Below are 19,534 nucleotides of genomic sequence, written 5' to 3'. Positions count from 1 at the left end.
CAAATGTACTTTCATTCGAGGTAAAAATCGTGTTCCGTGTGTAAATTAACTGTAATTAACATAACTACTTAATATTCATCTATCAAAAAGTCCTTGAAATCGCCTAATATTAGAAAAAAGCACTGTCGGAAAAGCTTTCAAACGATAAGTTTCACTACATAATTATAAGCATACTTAATACACGGAAATGTAAACTGATAATATTCATATTTAGACTGTTGTCTGTCCATGTTTTTCTATAAATTCAGGCCATTAATGCCAGAAAATTGTAGTAGTTTTTCGAGGAGGAATATAAATGAACGAACTTGTCTAAAATTCGTTCAAGACTAGGAATAATGAGAAGAATAATGTGCTTTCGATTTCCCGCCACTTCTCAATACTTCAGAGTTTACATTTTGTTTTTAGTTTTGTTGGTTCATACGGAGTTATCGTATTGCCGTAAGTATATATTAAAGTAAATCTATTTTTTATAAAAATTATCATTTTCTTCTACAGTTCCTCTGAATCCCTATTTCCTGCAACATATTAATAATATTAGCATAAAGAAAGTAATAAGGTGTATTTTAGATTTAGTATTTAAAAAAAAAAATGTAGAATCAGCCATCAACATATGCAGTCTTCAGCAGAATCTGTTCTACTGCATAATGCATGTGCTTAAAAATCACATCCTCTGCACCTGTACCACACTTCTCCATTACGCGCGAGTTCACCGCACGTGGAGTACTCACTTTTATTACCATAATCCATAGAGAATGTAGGAATAAAAAATATCGGTGAATGAAAAAAAATTCTCGATTGGTTGAATCAGGGGAGAGAGGGACAATTTTTTAGCGTTTGAAATAAGAAATATATCGGATATTTCTCACCGAACACACTGCATAAATGACCTCAGTTATACCGAAATTATTGAAGCACAAATAGTGTAGGAGCTAGAAATGAAAATTGCCTATTAAATATGCAGCAAAGTTAAAAACAAAGTAATAAACTTTAGTAATACTTACAGCTTCTTATCATTTTGAAGAAATTATACGAATTAACGTTTACTCATAGCTCGCTTTAGTTAATAATTTAGTCAAAATGAAACGGTATTCTAAAACAGCTCTTTTACAATCATTCAATTGTAGAAAGAAAACTTTTTCAAAATTTATCATATTTTCAATTGCTCATTACCATTCATTTCTTGATGTAATTCATGTATATTTAGATCGGGGATTTTGGGGTCCACGTGAGGATATAGTCCTTTCATCGCCCGAGGAATGCGCTCGAAATTGCAAAGATAATGAAGAACGAAAAAATTGTTACTACAAATTCCACATTGAATTCTACACGACATTAGGAGCGTACGTATTATAACTTCTTTGATTAAATATTTAATTTGTACACCCAATGATGTGTAGAAATAAAATATATTTCATTTTCGTTGTAATTGTGGTATACAACAATTGTTTCCAGTGCTTGCGATGAAAAAAACCAAACCCAATGCATTATTGCTGATGGTTTCGAGAAGACGTTGATACCCATCAATCGGCAATTACCAGGACCTCCAATTCAGGTAAACACTTGCATGCTGTAACAATAATAATATAATATTAAAATGACACAATCTTTTCTTGTGATTCTAAATATATACTTTGGACATTCTTCTCTGGTGTTTCTTATATTGTAATGGATTTATGCGTAATGATTTTGTAGGTATGTGTAAATGATCGAATTATAGTCGATATAGAAAACGCTGCGGGTGGTATGGAAGTTGTAATGCATTGGCACGGACTCTACCAAAACGGATATCAATATTATGACGGTGTTCCTTTTGTTACTCAATGTCCAATTCCGTCTTCAACAACGTTTAGGTAAATAACATTTTATTTCGTGTTTTACATATAACTGACTTTATCCTAAGAGAAAAGAAAAAGAGAAATTAATTAATAATGCACGTTGATCTCTTCCGTGTATAGAGTTATAAAGCACTTTTGAAATTATTAAAATTGACATTATAGAGTATTTCAATTGTAATTCAAAATAATATAAAGGATATTTAAATTTGATAAACGTCCGATCCCCGCCATATAGCGCATAAAACTGTCGGTTTATACTTCAAGAGGCTTCCCGCGGAATTATTTTTGAGCAGCGCCATCTAGCGGATGGGATCCGAACTAACTATTTCTAATAGGAGAGCAGGAAGTATAAGGAGGTATGCTAGGAGGTGAACAATGCACACGCGGGGAAGAATCGTTAATTATTCATTTCCTGCAAACAATTTATGAACTTTTATAATTTATTCTTAAAGTACATACCCGTAGCAACTTTCACATATAAGTTTTATTATGATCCAGCCAGTAATAAGTTAAGTATGATAATTTTAAGATCGACCGCTCGTTCCGCGCTTACCGGAGCTAGGGAACTTTCGTAATTCTCTGCTTTTCTGTGATCAATTTCCGTACTTTAACGATTAAAGAATAAGGAACAACATCTTAGCTTTCTTCTAGTATAGGTTTTATGAGCCTCCTGTTAGTAGTTAATTAATTATAAACAATTTTACATCGACCGCGTTACACAAACCGGCACGCGGTCGAGGTTTTTTATTATTTTCTCGTTCCTCATGTTTCATTTCTATAGATTAACGACTAAAGAATAAACTTCAACGTATTAGGTATTTTCTAGTATAGGTTTTGTGAACATTTTATCAGTAATTAATTAATTATAACGATTTTAAGGTCTGACGCTCGGTCGATAAATGCTACATGTCGGCATTTTTGAGTTTTCTCGTTTCCGGTGATTAATTTCTGTACTTTAATGGTTAAAGAATAAAGTGTAGTACAGTAGCTATTTTCTAATATATGTTTTGTAAGCATTTTGTCCGTAATTAATTATTTATTAGCATTTCAAAGGCAATCACACGATCTAAAGCAACGTATGGTAGGGATCTTTATTCATTTTCTCATTTTCCATAATTAATTTGTATACTTTATTGATTGAAGAATGAAGTATGATATTATAACTATGTTCTACGTTAGCTTTTTCCAACAATTTGCGTCAGAATAATTAGTTATTAGCAATTTTTGGAGTAAGCGTTCCTGTAGGTTCGAGCCGCCGTCCCTTTAACTGCTCATAATTAATTTATTACTAACAAGATCTTTACGAAACTTATATGTGAAAGTAGCTACAAGCATGTAGTTTAAGAATAAATTATAAAAGTTCATAAATTGTGTCTAGAAAATGAGTTATTAATGATTTTTCTCAACGTGTGCGTGGTATACCTCTTGGCATACCTCCTTATACTTCCTGCTATCCTATTAGAAATAGTTAGTTTGAATCCCATCCGCTAGATGGCGCTGTTCCAATTTTTTCCGCGCGCGGAATACAAATAGAGGCCGGTATCTTTTCTGTATAATATTACTCTACAATATGCTTTATATGGGGTAGGAAATTTTGAATTTAAAACAGAAATTTAATATATAATTTCGAAGTTACCGAGGGCATTAAGGGTTAATCTAAAAGAAGCATTGAGATGAATTATAAAATTTATTTTTATGTCTCCAGTTATGGAATCCCAATATTAAATTTATACAATGTTATAATTATAAAATATTTAGATCAGTATATAAATATAAAAGTCTTTATTTTTTTAATTACTTCCATTGACTTTTAGAAGGGAAGAGATAGTTTTTAAATATTAGAAGAAAGTTGTAAATATTATTATTATAATCAACTATTTCTTTTGAATATATTTTTTTTAATTTTTCAATTATCGCAGATATGATTTCGTGGCGCAAAATGCAGGGACACACTTCTATCATTCTCACATATCAACCCACATGCTAGACGGACAAGTTGGACCTCTTATTATAAGACCTCCTCCATGCAACGAACCTTTCGCCGATCTATACGATACCGACGAAAACATAATATTCTTAATGGATTGGATGCATGCATTGTCCATGGAACGTTTCCCGGGTTTTTACAGACAAAATTTGGGGCAGAGTGCGGAAAACATATTAATAAATGGTTTGGGTAATTGGACGGTAAGAAATACAGTAATTCATTTATAAAATATGTAAATTTATAGCATATCTATTTATCGAATTATTTGTTGCTGTAGAAGTTCTGTTCACAATAGCTCAACATATTGGAGGTGCAAAGAAACAAAATAACTAACAGAACTGATACAGCTACCTAATACAATATACTGTATTTTTAAATATTACCTAGATAATAACTGAGATAATAGAATTTACTAAATAAAATATAAAATATTCTTAGGATCCAATTACCAAACAGACTACTAATGGAAAACTGGCAGTATTTACAGTGGAAAAAGGAAAACGCCATCGAATGCGTATGATTAATTCCTTCACTACAGTATGTTTAGCAGAACTCACAATCGAGGGCCATGATATGCTTATAATTGCACAGGATGGTGCAAACGTAAAACCTAAAACAGTGAATAGCATAATATCATCTGCAGGTTAATTTAAAGTCTTTCTATATATCAATTTGAAATACCTAATTTCTGTACCCCACTAACATTCTTTTATGTATTATTTTGTATATGCAGGTGAACGGGTAGATTTCATTTTAAATGCAAATAGAAGATTGAACTCTTATTGGATCCAAGTACGTGGTCTTGGGGAATGTGCAGAAAAGAGTGTACAGCAATTAGCTATCTTACAGTATGCAGGTGGTCCTTCGAAACCATCGTCAACACCTCCGACTTACAATACTGTACCATCTGGTGTTGTAAGTACACATTAACTTAATATAAATTAACGTTTGTATTTCAGTTAAGGCAAGTAGAAAATAATACGTAGTAATATACAAATTGATACACTTTCAGGTATACAATTCTTTAGATGGAACAAAGTGTAATACAAAAGATACAACAACTGCACTTTGTGTCAATCAGATGGAAAGTTTAGAAGCCGAGTCAGAGCTTCTTAAAGTAGTACCAGATGAGCGACATGTACTAAACTTTTGGTTCTTCAATTATACTCAGTATGGAAATAACATGCTGTTTAAAGCAGATACATACCGCACCTTTTTCGGTACGGTTGTTTTTTCCTCAGAAAAGAGAATTCTCAGTGTTGCTTGTCATACTGTTCTGGGATATTTCTTCTATTTTCGTGTTTTCTAGTTAGCTTCTAACAGCCAGAAGAATATCTTGCTAGCACACTACTACTCTAAACAGCATTAACTAAAATACAATTATTTATGTGAAACTTATTTTTTTCAGCTGCTAATGATAAATCTCAGCTTGCTTCTATGTTCAACGATATCGAATACGAAGTATCGTCTTCGCCTTTGCTCTCACAACCCCGCAGTAGTTATCAAACCGTGTGCAAACATAATCAACTCAGTACTTGCACTCAACCTTGTACATGCACTCAAGTTATTCATTCAAAATTAAACAATGTTATTGAACTTATAATTTACGATGAAGGTAAGTGTTTTTTTCTATGTTTTCGTAGTACCTTGTTCAGTATATTAAACATTGAATAATATTTCAGTGCCACTGACTGATCTTCATCATCCATTCCATTTGCACGGTTACGAATTCAGAGTATTTAGCATAGGTCAATTTGCTGACATGAGAAATATATCAAAAGCAGATATAGACCAAATAATTGATCAGCACACGGAACGTCTTCAACGAGGAGAATACACAAATCCACCTGGCAAAGATACTGTTAAGATCCCAACGGGCGGATATGTGATTTTACGCTTTAAAGCAAATAATCCAGGTACAGATTACCCTACAAATAATTAGTTGTTCTTAAATTTATATAGCCTCTGTTTATCAGAAATTTAACCTTATTAATTATTGTTAATTGAAATACTTTACGTTATTCTGATATAGGTTATTGGCTACTTCATTGCCACTTCACTTGGCATCATCTCACTGGAATGGAATTGGTTATCCATGTAGGCGATTTAGAAGATCTTCCACCAGTTCCACCTGATTTCCCAGAATGTAATAATTGGAAACCACCATTGCACACTCTGAACGAATTTTACGGCTTCCGATATCCACAATTTTAATAAACAATTACTGTATTCTATGTTATGTTGAATAATAAACAAGTCTTCTCCTCGTTACTTCAAGTATTAGTTTTATGTTGTTCCCTTTTATTTATAAAACGGTGCTAAATCATTTCTCTAGGAGAATATAATTTATCGTACTAGGAAGAAATATAAAATAAATACAAAATAATACAATAAATTATATTTAGTGTAGTAATGAATCAGTTAATTTCGAACACCAAGTCCGGAGGTTTATTATTTCCACAGGTAGGGAAATCCAAGGGAATTGGTACAAAACTTTCGCGATTTCCTACTTTTAATAGAAATTGCATACCGGGTCCAGACATTTTTGGAGAAATTGCTGTACTTCTCGCTTCCCACAACCAGTATCCTGTCAATAATAAATAAATTTCAGTAACAATATAGTTCTAAATTTTTAAAAGAAGAATAACAATTGTGTTAATACTCTGTATTTGAATTGAACTTTCATTCATCATTAATTTTCTTTATCGCTTAATTTAAGTACTTATATATTCAGACTTAATTGTTTCTCAATTCATTTACCTAATCACTGTTCAACTGTAACGTTTCTTCTGCTTGAATATAGAGTTTTCTTATACGCAAATAAAATTAGAAGTACTTACCTAAATTATTAGTAAACAGGCGAAGAATAACGTAGCCCTTATTTGGCACAACGAAGCTGTCTTTTTTAGGAGGATTTACGATATTACGATGCAATTGTCTGTTACGATCCAAAAATACAATTTCATCCTTACTAATTGGTCTTTCGAAAGTACCTCTTCCTAGGATACTGGCATTATAGCCATGCATATGAAACGTGTGAGAAACGTTTCCACCAAAACCTTTAAAATTAAAAATCATTTTAAACGTAAGAAAAACAACTTGTTATTTAATGATTTACCTTCATCTATCAAGATAATGTCGATGTATTTTCTGGCTGGAACTTCAATGATCTGAGTACATTCACAGAACAGTGGAGTATAAGCACACTGTTTTGAAGGCTTCTCAAGAGAACAAATTGATTCTTCTTGTATATTCTCTGGTTGTGATAATAATGGAGATGTAGGATACTTGAACGTTATTCCATTAATTTGCATAATTTTTATCCCATTTTTATTCATACCTGAAATTAGAATACGATTAATATAACTTAATGAAAAATTTCTAGAAGAAAATTATTGAATTGAATTGTTAAGAAATTAAAATTCATCAAAGGGATGAAAGAATTTTAAATAAACGCTAATAATAATTCTTATACTCTTACTTAGATAAGAAGGATAAAAAGCGCATCCATATACATTATATCTGTTGTCAGACAGTTCATCAGTGAAAAATGGGAAAACGTTTACGTCGAATGGAATATAAATAACTTGATCAGCATAAATCTCGTTCGATGTTCCCTTTGATCCTTTCAAATCCAACGCACATATGAAATTCTTTGATATCTCATGACAATCGTAGCCCTTGTTCGCTATTGCATGGTCATCGATTTTCGATAGTTCTTCGTCCTTTATTATTGCGGAATCTGGTTGTACGTCGTTATAAAGGATAAAAGCTTCCTGACGAAGGTTTTGACATTCTTGAAGGCCCTTTATATCGATCAAGTACTTGCCAGAGGGTTGATTTGTTTCCACGATTACGTCCATTCTCTCACCTGAAATTAAATTTTAATAATCAGTAATTTAAACAATTAATTCGTTAAAATGATTTTCAAGCTTGTAGAATTTTTTGCTTCATTTTAAATTAGTAAAATAAATATAAAGTATTTTTCAGATGCTAACAAAAGTTACATTTATATTAGTACCATGACAAAAAGAAGAAATTGCATCCCAAAGAACACTTATTCCTAGTTATTTTATTGAACAGAAGTATACAAAGTCAAACGCATATAGCACGTTGTAAAATATTACAAAAAAGAATTGAGAACGTACTGTGATAAGAAAAAATTGTTCTTTTTTGCAGCTGTGTATGTATATACAACTTTCATGAAGTTGTTTTATTTTTGAGTCCAACTTAACTCTTAATTTTTGCAATCATCATCTCAACTCTTATTAAGAATTCATTTTAACATGACAGATACAAAACTAACAGAATTACTTGTTCAGTATTAAATTTTTATAAAATTCATCAGAAGTAAACCATAGGTACACGGTAACATTAATTTGTTCAACAACCACCTTGATTTCTCTTTACCTTACTTGAGATTATCTTAACGCTATAAATTTTACAACGAATCTTTACACTAGTAAACTTAATTATACTTATAGATACACTAGGATTAATGTTTTAATCGCTATCTAAGGGAAGAGACATTCTTACGAGGGATATCAAGGCAGTGATCGCAGTTTAACTCCGGCATATTAACCCGTATAACCAATTTTTTTTACAATATTTTAATCCACGCTTTCGTCGATTACTTTTTCCATAGAATTACGATTATATTTCTATGAAATTTACGACTGACCATAGTTTCAATATTTCACAAAGATTGGGAATGTAAAATAGTATAATTGCAGTTGTTGCAAGGATAATCAATTTAAAAATGTTTGAAAATTCTTAGCATTTAAATCTTCCAATCACTATTCATCTGGTATTTCTAAATTTTTATCTTAAGTTTAAATGTTGCTTTTGTTCCAATTGAATATCCAGCAATCTTATATATTTCCATTGCATTTATTTTATTATTATTTTAGTATAATTCAATCATCAATTTTATAACAGTTATACTGCGATTGTATTAACGTTCAACTTTCAACATTACAGTACATCATTGTCTATGATGCTGAGAATCACTTAAGGAACAGGAACAGACTATAACGAGTCAAAGAAAATCAACAACTTAGTAACGCGCATTGAATCTTTCAATTTTGTATCCTATTTATCATTAGATATTAAAAATACTGATAAGATTCTAAACGAAAAGAAATAATACACTTGTTATTTCTTTCAACAAAAATGGAAGCACTTGTGTACTTTCAAAAGAATAGAATAATTAAGGTATGCGCCTTAATTAGGAACAATGAATACATTATAAAGACTTACACCGGAGACTGATTGATTCTTGTGTACATCGCTATCTAACTACTAATGGAAAACCTGATGTCTATTGATATGAGATACGATGTAAATTTCTTTTAAACGAAAGTTTAACGATTTAAAACGACTTATCTTCGATTTTACGGAGGGATCTTTTCTCGATAAAAAATAGTTCGCTATCTATACAGCTTACTACGCCTACTGTTTAAAGCCCTGAAACAATACCAATGAACTGCTTATCGTCTAATGGTATGTCATTTGAGAGGCAGATTGTATCAGCGATAAATGACGAGTAAATTAATTTTATGAATACAATTTGGTATATAAAATTCAGTAATAATTAAATGAATATGTAATTGTGGTTATTTCTTTTAAATTCAGTACCATGTATCCTTCTACTGTATTAAATAATTTTTTATAAAACACTGAGAATGTATAATGGTTCCTCAAACGTATTAAAATTACACAGTACGAATGTTTCATTCAATCTGACTCAAACGACATCGACATTTCGCTTACTTTTTACATCTAAAATCACATATCCGCTATTACTACCGAATATGAGTAACATTTCATTCGACGATTGTACGTAAAGATCGACGAAAGTCCACTTAAAAAAATATTCGATTGGTGTTATCGTGCCAGACAAACCAGATCAAAAAACAGTGTCCTTTAAAATACAGTCTTTCTCATGAATCGAAGTTCAGAAATATTACACGCGCATTGCAAAAGGCAAGGCATTTGCGAATTTAAACGTAACGCGATTTCATTTTTTCTTTTTCATTCTAAACTTCGCAACATAAGACGTTTTCGTTTTATCTCGTGCAAACGATAAAATACAATTTCATTGTATTTATAAAATACGCTATAAGCTTTGTTTACAAGCAGAACATTCTTAAAAAAAGAATTTAATATTACTTTTGATTTCTCGCAATTTCGCCCTCTTCTGCGCCCTTTACTCTTAACGATAGTCCATCTTTACTTATGGAAATAATGAATTTTATTCCTGGGGCCTTGAGTGATTATCTCCCAGGGAAAAACTCAACCTTGTACAATTATCGAAAAAATATAACATTACGTGTAAACAGTTTTCTAAATACGTTTCTTGCTTCATTGGAATCTTCGTAATGAGCGGTACAATAAACAGCTTCTCTGCTAATTACATTTCGAACCTGACATTCTTGTGTCTCTCTATACAAATCATTTTCTCAATCCAATATGCATCTCAAAATTTCTCATTACAAATCATTAACACATTCGTTACCTCGCATACCTACACGACTTTTTAAATGAGCGCTGGAAGCAAACCAGTTAAGGTCAATTTATATTATTCGTTTAGACAAGTAGCGTTTCCGTAATGGTTCCATTCAAATATTCTTCTATAAATACAATCGTTCATGAAATGTAACAGATTCGTTCATATATGTATTAGTTCAAATAAACTATGCACGCATGATATGACAATCAGCTTTGAAGGAAATAGGAAAACATTCTAATCAACTGGCAACGACTATACGAATGAAAATACATTTACCTTTATAATTAAATTTCAAATTCAATTCCAATAATTCAAATGTTACATCTATCTTAATCATACTATTCTAAATTGCAAGGACCATTACAAGAAACTGTCCCATTTCTAAACGAATATTATAAATCAGCTTTTAATAATCACGATAGAACCTTGAGCTCTGAAGTACACTGTTTCCCTTCCTACGAGCACGTTTCACCGTGTCTCCGTCAGAACATTCCATCATGATCGAGCATCAAAGCTGCCTCTGCAGGGACTAATCATTGATTAAAGTCAGAGCGTCCCTTGTCGCGCTTGTTAGCGACGTGTTTGCGCGTAAATACCGATTTCAGCCTCGAAAAGGATCTGATTGATCCTTAGCTTTGCCACGGATCTCGAATAAGAGTCTGGGATCTCTGCTAACTGCACAGCGATGCTCTCAGCAAATTTAGCAAACTCCTCTTTCGTTCTCTTCCGTTCATCCGTCGTGGTTTCAACTTTAGTTTGCCCAGACTCGTCCAAATCAACGATCGGACTGTTATAATGGTCCTGCAAGGAACCGTTGTAAAGCTCCATTGCTTTCAAACTCGACGACGACGATTCCTCGGCGTCCTCGCTCAGGGAGGCGTTGAAAGAACCGGTCCCCGAACCGTTCGTTTCTTCGTTGCAGTCTATGAAGGTGATGCTCTCGGGATCAATGTCGCTCACTATGTATTCCTCTTGCAGTTTCGATGTTTCCTCCTCGGTTTTCTGAGGGAACAAGAATATTTTAAGATGAAAATTGATGTGTATGATGGAGACCTTCCATGTACGATCGACGATCATTTTTGCCTTATACAGAGTCTAGAGATGTTGTTAATAACTCCTTGCCTTGTAATATCGAATCCTACTTGGATGCAAGGGAGGCTTCTCTTGGGTAAGGGTCAACAGAAGGGGAGTAGAATTCATTGGAATTCAGTGCAAGACCTGGCAAGTACTGCCTTTGGTCTTGGAAGAGCTTAGGTTGAGCCTAGAGAGAGTCTAAGGAGAACTTAAGGAGAGTCTAGGGAGAACCTAGAGAGAACCTAAGGAGAGCTTTGGAAAAACCTTGGGAGAGTCTAAAAAAAGCCATAATTTCACTTAAAATTTCTACATTAAGAAACTTTATACAAAGCATTTCTATATATAAATAATTTAGTACTTCACTATGAAATCATAAGACAAGGAGTTACTAATATAAAAGCGTAAAGATTTTGATCCTAATGATTTTCTAATAATCATAACATCTTGAATTCTTGATTCTATGCATGCTACTACGATTTGCGAATTTCTAGACAGGTGTTATTGGACTTCCTGCTTCGCGATGATCGATGATCGTTTTATCAAGGCGTGTACGGCGATCGAAACCCAGTTGCTGATTAACCCTTTCCTTATATGCGTGGTATAAAATGTGTCAAGAATTTAAAATAGCTCCTCGTTATAGGTGAAACGTTAACACTTCAATGATTTGATTTAATTCGTATTAAGAAACTGTGCGCCTGTAATGAATTTTAGATCAATTTTAATTTCACCTCTTATACTTTGAATGAAAATTTGTAATTTTATGCTTGTAAGATTGTAACAATCTAATAATTATCATCACTCTCTAGATTCTTCGAGTTTTCATCTAATTAATAGTCAATATTATCCATTGTAGTTGATCCAATACGGTTCTATACGGATACAAACTAATTTGCTCCGATCATTCACCCTGCTTACAATTTACCTACTTACATCGAACGGAGAAAACTTTACATTCCTGGTTATTGTAATTAGACGGCACCATAAAAACAATCGAATCGAATCGCGATCCAATCTACAGCCATACCTGGAGTTCACATGATTCAACGTTAATCTAACATTTCGATCTATGAAGAAACTTCGCGTTAAACTTTCACGAGAATGTGTTTAAATATTCTGAACAATAATGCACGAATAAATCTGATACGCTTAATTAGGAAAAAACACACGCGATTATAGAGGGTGTCTGCGCAGGGTGTGAACCATTTATTGCATTCCGTAATTATAACTACAATTTATAAAATAAGAAAACAATCTATTTAACTATTGTTTATTTCTGGGTATTCAAAAGCAATTTTTTTAAATTAAAAGAATTATGCAATATAAAATTAAATTCAAAGATTGAATTTAGTACCGTTTCTGAATGCGTATATTACTTTCCTTCGGTAACTTTCAATTTCATTACAGGACGCACCCGGTGCGTAGTAGATTCGGAACACATTAAACGCAATAGGATCGAATAGCGCGAGGTGGTGGACAGACGCTCTAAAATACGTTTTGAAAGAATGCTTCATAGTCGTTTCCACGAAACTCGCTCAGTCTCACAATGATCTTTCTCCGAAATTGGTTAGTCAATTACGCGATGGCGTAAACTGGCCTCCTTATGACCGGAGAAAGGGATCCCTTACGGCTGTTCTACTTCTACAATGTCCATAAAAGAACGTAAAAGAAGACAAAGGTTTATGTGTAGAAAAACCGAACCACGCATAAAACGACTCTTCCACTGATACATCGTTATCAGAGACGACACGTGGAGAAAAATATCGCAACTGAGTTTCTCGCGTGAGAATACAAATACGTTTGCGGTTGGCGTCCATCCTTTTATCGCAACGTACCTTCTTCCTCTTGCTGTATCTACGCGTGCCGAATTGCAGGAACTGCATCGCCTTGAATGCGAACCACTTGGACACGTAAACATCGTCGGGTCCGGTGGCGGCGTCCCGGCTGTTCTGTATCTTGTGAACCTCCCTCGAATACTGGCACTTCAGATTGGTGATCTTCTTCTCGATCTCGAGCGTGTTACAGCAGAGTATCTCGGCGAGTTCTTGGATAGCGCGTTTACGCTTCGTACGGTCCCGATAACCGCGTGCATTCCAGTCCCAGAGTACGCGTCTCTGTTGATACTCGCGCAGTAGCTCGAGGGTTTTGTCGCGGGTCCACTCCATGCCGAGGCGCGTATCGTTCGTCTCTGGCTCGTTCCACGCGTGATCGTTGGACATGGGAAACAAAGCGGCACGGTGTACGGGCCGCGCGAACGGTGGCGGCCAATGTTTTCGAAGAAATCGTGGAGGAGAGACGGAGATGCGGACGGACGTGGACGGTTAACCGGTAGGCGAACAAGGCGGGCGGGCGGGCAGGCGGTTAGGTACGCTCGTGTAGCCGCTAATAAATCGTCGAGTACGAGCCGACAACGACGCCGCAGCCGCGAATCGAGCACGCGTTTTAATGATTTTTGCGCGAGAACCGCGCGCGCTTGGTCGCCTTCCTTTCTTTATTTCCCTTTGCGGAAACCCAGCGAGAACACGAAGACGGCCGAGTCTGCGCGAACGAGCTTACCCACCGCTGCACGACGCATCGCTGAATGTATGAGCGCCAAGCAGTTTCATCCTTTCCTCTCTCGATTCGTCTCTTTCTCCTCCTCCACCTCTCCAGCCCCTTTCCCTTTCGCATTTCTTCTCGCTGGACGCCGTCTACTCTCTATTCGTTCCCTTCCTCCTTTGTTCGCCAAACGACCTTGCGACTCGTTTCATCCTTTCTCGTTCCCTCCTTTCGTTTGCTTCACACTTTTTCCTCTTCTTTTCCTCTCCACTTTACTTTTTACTCATTTATTAATTACGATACTACGATCTTTTTAACATGATCCTCTATTATACTACTTTCTTGCAACCTATGAATATGTAATTATCGCCGTTGATATATCACCGCTACGATTCCCCTTATCGTTTCCCTTTCGTTATACCTTCTCTTTCCTTCACACTTTTTATCACGTTACATCCTCTTCACTTTTGTCGCTGCTTTTTCTGCGCAGTCTGCTATTTCCTCTTCTTTCTTCCAGCCGTAGTTCTTACAGCATTGTTGTGGTTCCTTGGAGATAAATATTATAAAACAGAATCACACTCCGCAAGAACGTATTTAAGCATTTGGTTCTTTGCTCTTATTTCATTTTTTGTACCATTACAATCTGTAGTTCTTTGTTCCATTGAATTGACAGAAGACATATTGCTTTTCGTTCTACTGGTAGCTCATATACTTGAAGAATCCAACCACAGTATTTATCGGTCATATAGATCTCTTCAGCACTACTCGCTGCTTCACATTTTAAGAGCACATTTCAAATTGTATTGTTACCGATCAATTTGAAATCTACCTAAAGGTTTACATCACACTTGATCCCTTTTTTCATTTTCAATTGCAATTTCTTTCCTCTCCTTCTTTGCTCTCTTTCACTCCACCTTCGTGCATACATGCATTCTTAGAGCGTAATTATTCGAAAGTAAGATGACACAGCAACGTGTAAAAACTCGGAACAGTCAAAATATTTTGCACAGAAGCGTGCGCACGCGTAAAATTTTGCACGTACAACGATCGTATCTTACGTGCGTGGAATATGCATAATGCAAGGAAGAAAAATTGTGAACTTACCAGGATACGAAACGATGTGTCTGCCTGTCACCGAATCAACCACGTTCCCATCAGCAGCAGACACACGAAAATCATGTCTGGAAATGGATATTCGTACGGGGCAGTTGTACGCGTTCGCGTTGACCAGTCGTAACAAATATTGTGCGCCATGATTAACTCTCAAGATCGTTCCATCGGTCTGTAAACAAAGTAGCTGGTTAATGAGCAATATTTTAAAAAACGTTGCGCTTAGCACTCTGAGAGAAAATTATCGTTACGTTGATGTAATCATTGTACAATAGTCTTTTGAAATTTTTCAAATCTTTCTTTTATGAAAATATAATTTCATTTTAAATAAAATATTCGTGAGCGATTGCTTTTCAATTGAAATATTCTAAAGATAGAAACGCCGCATTGGAGCGTTTGTCACAAAAATCGTGTGTTCTTTTTATTACATTTGACGCTGATCTGTAGAAAAAGAGAAAGGAAATTTAGTGATGTAAATGTGTATATTAAATTGCATGTAACGATGGAAATTGGTTAATTAGGCAAATCGGTACCTGGCCGTTTAAGAGAAGTACACCTGGCGTAGGTGGATGTAGGTGCGAATGCCACGACAGAGGAGTTGGTGGCCTTGATGACAACAGAAGTATCCTTTCCAAGCTAGGGTCATCCTGTGGGCCTCGAACTGTCAACGACCCGTACACGCCGTCCGCTTGCTGTGAAACTAATAATACAACATCATTATAATACTCGGACCACTTTAATGATTAATTGAAAACTTTGTATGTAGTTGATTATTTCGCATTTACCGAAGAACGATAACTGCCCGAATTAATCCTTGAACAGCGGAGTCTGGTCAATCGTGACCCAAACTTAAATACATCATTTTTAAACGAAAGGGTTTCATATACTGGAAGGATAATTTTCAAAGAAACAGTGTAAAATTTACAAAATTAAATTAATTAATTAATTAATTAGCGCTCTCTCCATGGTCCGCCGTTCGAGAATTATAAAATTACACTTAGTAAGTGAAATTGGGTCGCGAAAAATATTAAATAAGATTTTACTGTATTGAAAAGCATACAAACGATTACAAATTTGTAACTGTATACTATTTTATTTATAAGTTTGATTTTTATCAATGCTAGTAAGCGGCCGTATTCTTGCAACTTTATTGATCCGCTCAATCTTGCTTTATTTGATTGATTCGTAGATCAGTACGATTTTCTAAAAGATCGATTATCTAATTAAAAATAAATATATATGTTTCATAAAACAACTATGAGTTTTTACAATTAAAAAAATTATAAGGGTAACATTCCAACAATTTCGATTTCTTTTTGCGCTACCCGCAGCGACATCCTATGGTACCGATTGAAAAAAGTTGGACGAGTTCATTAATTCCTCGTCAAAAATTTATTTTAATCATGTAATTCATATGTAAATGCTTTAAATTTATTACCTCCTTGATTATATAACATATCCTTTCCTAATTTTTGTTAAAAGAATGAGGGACATCTACATTAAGTTCCAATTATACCTATTTTTAAACATGAAAATTCTGCAACAAATAATTTGGGAAAAAAGATTATAATTTAGAAATAGAAAGAATTAAAAAACAACTAATTATAATTGAAATGTAGTTAATGTCACGAACAATTATTTTCTGCATATCAAATTTTGAAGTACCTGGGCATTCCTGATCGCTGGCGACCGTTACATCATTCTACTTTTCACCTTTGTACCGCAAAACTGTTTCAAATTAATGTAAGAGGAAGTAAATTTTGAAATAAATGTAATATGATGCTTCTCGATATACCTGATTGACATTGCACAGGATTTTTCTTTGAACAACGCAAAAATGAGAGCTTCAACATGTAACCTAACTTCTACACGGTTCCAGGACTATTGATCTACTTCAATTTTACTTGTCCGGGCGGAAGTAGAAGTCGTTCTACAGCGCGGGAAAATCAAATCAAATTCAAAAGCTGATATATTATTTAAAAATGACATTAGCAACATAACATTACTAAATATATATCGCTGTTGGATTTCCAGTTTTATTAGTTGCTATATGTTAATTATATTATACTTAAATATTAAGTTGATTCAAAATTCGAATTTTGAAAAAACATTTTATATTTGTATCAACCTGACACAAATTCCAAATTGAAATACATTGTTTTCTTACCTGAATGTGCGTAATAGATGTATGAACCAATTCTTTCCGGTTTTATTTTGTATCGAAAACCACCAAATGGTAATATTGAACATTGTGTAACCATCGGTACACCATCCATATGAGCGGACCCTTTTTGTCGTAATCCATGCCAATGTAAAGATAATTCTTCGGATCCTAATCTATTGTACAAAAGTACTTCAATTGTATCCCCAAAGCAAATCTAAAAATTGATTGATCATTTCAGCATATAAAATAGAAACCTTATTATAGGAAAAAAGAAACTGACTTTCACTTTCATAATACGAAAAATTGCAAAATTTTCACGAATGTCGAAACAATTAATAAATCCTTTCGCAAGTAAAATCGTACCGAAACTAAACGGTGAAAGATTAAGAAAGAAACAATCTTTAATTACCTCTATTTGTGGACCGGGACTTTTTCCATTAATTCCCAGAAAACTTTTTGATGGAATTCTAGAGTCGTCCTTGACCTTGGATCTGTTATGGGAACTGCAAGTGTTATTGAAAATGAAAGAAATAAAAATTACATGAATTTTAATTAAAAACGTGATAATGAAATCATGCAAAAATTTCAATGATGTTTTAGCATACAAAATTAATTCAAGGAACTAATCATTTGAAAACATGTTTCACGTTTTGTTTGCCTTGAAACTCCTATTCAGGTCATCTACTACCTGAATTGCAAATCATAAATGTGAAATCAACTGAAATGAAATAAAATAAAATAAAAGTTTCATTTGTATTCAGCGTCTAACGGATGCACTAAGATGCACCAGGATGCACTTTCTGGCTGACTAGAAGAGATTCTTCCTGTGAGAGGAAAATCGCAATAACAGTTACTCTTCTTGCAGGATTTACACAGAGTATATAATGCCTTCTATTTTCCCTTAACTATCTATAGTACAAGTAAACACGTTCGCGATAGAAACCTGTTTGGTATTAAGAAAAGTTCAAGATGCACTCTCTGTAACCAAGCGTGTCAACCGTTAGTTCTTGGATCACAGTTGGATCACTTATATTCATATATCAGTACAATTGACCGAGATTCCGACCGGTTCTTCTATGGAACAGGAGTCTCTCTTTGAAAAGTCCAAGGATAAGTAATTGTATTATGAAATATTCAAATTTTTCCAAATTAATGACATCTATTATATAACATCTTTTTCAAAGATGTGGCTTGCATCAGTTTCAGCAAAAGGCAGAAAGTCTTTAGGCATTTTTCTTCTTCAGTGAATTCAATTTTCGAAAGCGTACTCTTCCAGTTATACTAAATGCACTAATAAGTTCTGTGGTTTCTATCTCACCTGATCGTGCTAGATAATTCACCGACGTAGAACTCGTAGCGGCATAATTTTTTCGAAAGCGCCTCATCAGTACAAAATCGCAGACATTCGTGATTACCGGCATCTGATATTTAAAGAAAGAAGTGAATTCAATCAGTGGTTTTCTTCTTAATGAGAATGTAGAAAAATAATTCAATTTTTCCTGAACTTAAATATTTATAAAAAGTACAATTTTATATAAAATATTAAATAACAGAGGTTGTTTTTTTAAATACTTGCAACTAGTAGAACACTAAAATAAAAATTAATTTGTTTTAAAAAATTCCTAAGTACACAATAATGAATGCACTGATTAAATAACTAGTAATTATTAATCATTACACTTTCACAGTTTTTGTTGAAATAAATATAAACGGTTTCAAGTTTATAAATAATTTTCTCACCTCGCGTTTGAGATCTTGAAATTTCTAATGAAACTAAAATGGCGAGAATTATAAAATTGTTGCTCCACCACATTTTAACCCAGAAGATCTGGGTTTGATTAAAACTTGACAGTTTATGTTAATTGTCGTGTTATCATCGCGAATCACAAACCAATGATGCTCCGGATATATGTTTTCGCGATGTTATGCGTTCGACGATCAAGCCACGACTTGGTTGAGCCTATCTTGGTTGGTGAAAGCAAGGTCTAAACTAGTCCTAGTTACGAAAGTTGCATTCGTTGAAGATTCGGATATTTTCTATTTTTGAAAAGATACAATGCTTACTTATTACTTATTATTAATAAATTTTAGTTAATGATAAACGTTACCTGATTCTTCTTCTTTTATTTATGAACTACAGTTATTTATGTAAAAATGAATAGAACTTGATATTCTATACATTACACAGAAATAAATATAATTGTATGTACAAAAATATTTACAATTTAACTATTAAGTTAATAGTTAAATTTAAAGCTTCAATTTCATTTGTAATTTTCACAAAAATTTTTCTGGATATATTATTTTTCATTGCGTTT

At 33.9% G+C, this 19,534-nt stretch overlaps 3 protein-coding genes across 7 annotated transcripts; 1 reads left to right on the top strand and 2 right to left on the bottom strand.

Moving 5' to 3' along the window:
• Positions 1–73: 73 nt before the first annotated feature.
• LOC117605476 (uncharacterized) lies at positions 74–6,036 on the top strand. 2 transcript variants are annotated; one of them, XM_034326866.2, is made up of 11 exons: positions 74–438; positions 1,205–1,340; positions 1,453–1,552; positions 1,693–1,850; positions 3,755–4,022; positions 4,261–4,465; positions 4,556–4,737; positions 4,835–5,042; positions 5,231–5,437; positions 5,505–5,738; positions 5,855–6,036. In XM_034326866.2, exons 1-11 carry the CDS (start codon positions 336–338, stop codon positions 6,034–6,036), a joined length of 1,983 nt encoding a protein of 660 aa, XP_034182757.2. In that variant the 5' UTR covers positions 74–335. The 2 variants fall into 2 exon arrangements, with proteins under 2 accessions (XP_034182757.2, XP_076544108.1); XM_076687993.1 differs by lacking the exon at positions 74–438 and having other exon boundaries at positions 1,063–1,340.
• Positions 5,377–19,511, bottom strand: LOC117605479 (uncharacterized). Of its 4 annotated transcripts, XM_076687997.1 has the most exons (13): positions 19,325–19,511; positions 18,957–19,253; positions 18,535–18,637; positions 17,626–17,719; positions 17,220–17,430; positions 15,586–15,752; positions 15,047–15,224; positions 7,304–7,693; positions 6,941–7,162; positions 6,663–6,881; positions 6,353–6,409; positions 5,840–6,176; positions 5,377–5,750 (listed from the first exon to the last, which is right to left on the bottom strand). In XM_076687997.1, the coding sequence occupies exons 2-12, from the start codon at positions 19,027–19,029 to the stop codon at positions 6,169–6,171; spliced, it is 1,722 nt and encodes a 573-aa protein (XP_076544112.1). In that variant the 5' UTR covers positions 19,030–19,253; positions 19,325–19,511; the 3' UTR covers positions 5,377–5,750; positions 5,840–6,168. The 4 variants fall into 4 exon arrangements, with proteins under 4 accessions (XP_076544112.1, XP_076544109.1, XP_076544111.1 ...); XM_076687994.1 differs by having other exon boundaries at positions 5,840–6,409; positions 19,325–19,510; XM_076687996.1 differs by having other exon boundaries at positions 5,840–6,409; positions 17,626–17,707; positions 19,325–19,510.
• On the bottom strand, positions 7,924–13,623 carry LOC143305244 (uncharacterized). The gene is made up of 2 exons (XM_076687998.1): positions 13,240–13,623; positions 7,924–11,335 (listed from the first exon to the last, which is right to left on the bottom strand). Exons 1-2 carry the CDS (start codon positions 13,621–13,623, stop codon positions 10,904–10,906), a joined length of 816 nt encoding a protein of 271 aa, XP_076544113.1. The 3' UTR covers positions 7,924–10,903.
• Positions 19,512–19,534: the final 23 nt, after the last annotated feature.

The sequence above is a fragment of the Osmia lignaria genome, chromosome 3, assembly GCF_051020975.1.
Source record: "Osmia lignaria lignaria isolate PbOS001 chromosome 3, iyOsmLign1, whole genome shotgun sequence".
In the NCBI taxonomy this organism is placed as follows: Eukaryota; Metazoa; Arthropoda; class Insecta; order Hymenoptera; family Megachilidae; genus Osmia; species Osmia lignaria.
This window is presented reverse-complemented; position numbering and strand designations above follow the sequence as displayed.

Bases quoted from the DNA above. Each gene is read 5' to 3' on its own strand.
- LOC117605476 (XM_076687993.1), top strand. From the start codon at position 1,078: ATGAAACGGTATTCTAAAACAGCTCTTTTACAATCATTCAATTGTAGA. The intron at 1,851-3,754 runs GTAAATAACATT...CAATTATCGCAG, and splicing joins CCGTCTTCAACAACGTTTAG to ATATGATTTCGTGGCGCAAA. The intron at 5,739-5,854 runs GTACAGATTACC...ATTCTGATATAG, and splicing joins CTTTAAAGCAAATAATCCAG to GTTATTGGCTACTTCATTGC.
- LOC117605479 (XM_076687994.1), bottom strand. From the start codon at position 19,029: ATGTGGTGGAGCAACAATTTTATAATTCTCGCCATTTTAGTTTCATTA. The intron at 15,753-17,219 runs GTAAGAAAACAA...TTGTATTATTAG, and splicing joins CATCTATTACGCACATTCAG to TTTCACAGCAAGCGGACGGC. The intron at 6,882-6,940 runs GTAAATCATTAA...TTAATTTTAAAG, and splicing joins CATTATCTTGATAGATGAAG to GTTTTGGTGGAAACGTTTCT.
- LOC143305244 (XM_076687998.1), bottom strand. From the start codon at position 13,623: ATGTCCAACGATCACGCGTGGAACGAGCCAGAGACGAACGATACGCGC. The intron at 11,336-13,239 runs GTACGTTGCGAT...TTGTTCCCTCAG, and splicing joins GATACAGCAAGAGGAAGAAG to AAAACCGAGGAGGAAACATC.